The sequence below is a fragment of the Silene latifolia genome, chromosome Y (assembly GCF_048544455.1).
Source record: "Silene latifolia isolate original U9 population chromosome Y, ASM4854445v1, whole genome shotgun sequence".
Classification (NCBI taxonomy): domain Eukaryota; kingdom Viridiplantae; phylum Streptophyta; class Magnoliopsida; order Caryophyllales; family Caryophyllaceae; genus Silene; species Silene latifolia.
Window position 1 is genome coordinate 323,742,548 of NC_133538.1, and position 3,375 is coordinate 323,745,922.

The window sequence follows — 3,375 nt, forward strand, 5'->3', positions numbered from 1 at the left end:
ACCATTAGAACACCCAAATCTATATGTTATCAACCCAAATTCACACCCATTTACTACCCAAGATCCCCCTAAGCTCTAGATGAGGACTACTCACACATGTTTAGCAATGAAAATCCAACAATAAAATGGAACAAAATATAAACAAGTATGGTAAAAATGATAAAGATAGAAACTTTGAATGAAAACAACAAGTAAAGAACAATAAATGTAAACTAATGAAGTAAATTGTAAATAAAAGATGAGAATTGTACCAACAAAGAGGAAAGGAACAAACTTGGATAATAATGGAAGATGAATTTCTTCTTGTCTTCCAAATACAACCCAAATGACTAAATGTAAACTATTGGAAATCGAAGAACAAAGAGGAAAGGAACAAACTTGGATAATAATGGAACAAACTTGGATAATAATGGAAGATGAATTACTTCTATTGAGCTAATGTTGAAGGCATTTGATTATTTCTCCAAAGCAACTGGATTGGTCATGAATAAGAGCAAGTCCAATCTCTATTGTAATGGTATTGCTGAGCAGCTGATCAAAGAGATTGAGGTGGCCTCTGGCATTAAGAGAGGAGTAGTCCCTTTCAGATATCTAGGGGTCAATGTCTCCCCTAAAAGGTTGTCTGTGATGGACTGCAATTGTCTAGTGGAAAAGGTGGTGGATAGAATAAGAAGTCTGGGATCAAGAAAACTATCCTATGCAGGGAGGGTGATGTTGATCAAAGCTGTCCTGCAAACCTTGCATAGTTATTGGGCTCGAATCTTTATTCTACCAAAGACTGTTATAGGTAAGATTGAGGCTATCTGCAGAGCTTACCTTTGGTATGGCTCTGATCATAAGGAAAGCCCTGCTTTGGTGTCTTGGGAGAAGATTTGCCAATCCAAAAAGCATGGTGGACTGGGATTGAAAGACTTACATGTTTGGAACTTGGCTACCATTGGTAAATATGCTTGGTGGATAGCTCAGAAGAAAGATCATCTTTGGGTCAGGTGGGTGAATTCAGTTTATATTAAGAGCACTGGCTGGATGGATTATAAACCAAGAATGGGAAGCAGTTGGGCCTGGAGGAAAATCTGCCAGGTTAAGGACATTATTAAAGATTACTTGTTTACATGGAATGGGTTAGAGAAGTATAGCATACAGGAGAGTTATTTAAAGTTGAAACCAGATGGGATGCAGGTTCAGTGGTATCCTTGGATGTTGAATAGATGGATCCTACCTAAGCATTTTTTTATGTGCTGGCTCATAGCTCATCAGAGATTGCTTACTCAGGACAGGCTTATTCGAATGAATATTGCTCATAGTAACTGTTGTTTTCTGTGTGGCAGTCAAGAAGAGAGCCATCCTCATCTCTTCTTTGACTATTTATACATTAAGAAGTGTCTCCTCCTGGTTGCTGACTGGTGTAAGATCATTCTACCTGCCATTAACTGTATTCAATGGTTGGTTGAGTGGCGACAGCCTGCTGCATGCAGGAAGAAGGTGACTGCAATGATATTGGCCTGTTTAATATACTATGTATGGCAGATAAGAAACCTTAGCAGACTGGATGGTTATGTATGGAGGCCTGAGGTATTATTTACTAGGGTCAGACGTGATGTGCAAAGTAGACTTTACCATTGTGATGTTAGGAGTAAAAAAGCAAATGTGATTAACTGGATTGAATACCTTAAAAAGCCTTGAGGTTGTCTTACTCAAGCTTTTTAGGTAGATGATTGTAATTTTATAATGGGCATTGATCTTTATTAATGAGAAGCTTAACTTTCCCCAAAAAAAAGGAAATGGAAGAACTTGAATGAACAAAAGAAGAATTAAACTAATAATTAAAGAAAGATTACAACTTTTTATAGAATGAAAATTGAGAGAGGAAATATTAGGGTTCTACAATATCGAGAGAAAGATGAACTAATTAGTCTAATTTTCTAGTCTAATTCTATTCTAAAATGTGTAGTGTGTAAAAATATGGTAGTACTGTCTCTTTATACTAGTCTAATTATAATACTACTAATACAACTAATAATAATAACAATAATCATAATAATAATAATAATAATAATAGTAATAATAATAATAATAATAATAATAATAATAATAATAATAATAATAATAATAATAATAATAATAATAATAATAATAATAATAATAATTATTATTATTATTATTATTATTATTATTATTATTATTATAATTATTATCTCTCCTTATACAAAATCAATCGACACAATACAAATAGAAAAGGACAAAGCATCGACACAAATGAAAAAGGTAAAACAAGGCAGAGGGGCCCTGGCAGCAGGCCAGCCGCCGGCTGTGTCACCGGTAGCGAGACCAATCAAGCAAGGGCAGAAATTGAGATGATGTGCGTTATGCCGGTAGGCCGACTGTCGGGGCACCGGTAGAGGTAACAAAAATTGATGCGAGATTGTTGATTGTGGTGTTGTGTGCCGGTTGTCCGGCTGCCGGTGTCATGACCGGTAGCGAGCACACAATTAATTGGAGGAAAATTGAGTGTGTGTGCCTGCCGGTTGAGGGGTCGGATGCCGGTGAACCGGCATGGAGTACATCTGCTTCATATTTGCTGAATTTAATTGGTGATTGATGGGGTAGAATTGGTGGAGCTTGGGCGGTGCTATGGGGTGGTTGTTATGGCTGCCGGCAGTGTAAGTGGTCAGTCCCAGGTGTAGTGAAGGTGCAGCGAGCTCGTGGTGGTTTACAGGTGAGTTGGTGGTCGGAATGGAGGTGAGTTAATGGAAGTAGTGGGTGTGATGGTGGTTGTATTGGAGGATTGCAGGTGGTGAAGGGTTTACTACTCTATTGTGGTGAGAGCGAGGTAGTGAGCTGCAATGGTTGCTTCAGCGGAGTAGATTTTCTCCGCCGCGCCGAGATGATTAATGGTTAGACTTTGGGCAACATATAAGAGTATAGTAGATGATCTGTTTATGGAAGAGGTGATGGTGTGAATGTCGAGGTATGGAGGAAAAGCTGGTTGTGCGCTGTGTGCAGGTGGAATGGAGATGAATGAAAATGGTGATTTTTTTGCTGCTGCTATGTCGAGTTGGTGGTTTTGATGGAGGTTGATAAGGGTGGTTGCAGGTCGCAGGTGAGCTCGACAGAGGTTGGTGATGGTGATATGCGTGAATTGTGATGATGGGGCTGCTGTTGGGTTTGATGCTGAGGTAGAGATGAAGGTGAATGAATTTTGAATTGATGATGATGAATGAATGGAGATGGCAGATGAACTGGTAAAATGGATTTGGGATCTGAACAATTGAACACTGCTTGTTGAAGTCAAAAATGGCTTTGACTTTGCTTATCATTTGATTCACCATCTTTTCTTCTATATTTAAATCCGTGTTAATTTTCGCCTTGATCCGA

General features: G+C 38.4%; 1 protein-coding gene across 1 annotated transcript; it reads left to right on the forward strand.

Moving 5' to 3' along the window:
- Positions 1–438: 438 nt before the first annotated feature.
- On the forward strand, positions 439–1,683 carry LOC141631312 (uncharacterized). Its single transcript, XM_074444001.1, has one exon. The coding sequence runs from the start codon at positions 439–441 to the stop codon at positions 1,681–1,683; it is 1,245 nt and encodes a 414-aa protein (XP_074300102.1).
- The last annotated feature ends 1,692 nt before the right edge of the window (positions 1,684–3,375 follow it).

What these genes read in the sequence shown, in the direction of transcription:
- LOC141631312 (XM_074444001.1), top strand. Translation starts at nt 439, where the DNA reads ATGTTGAAGGCATTTGATTATTTCTCCAAAGCAACTGGATTGGTCATG.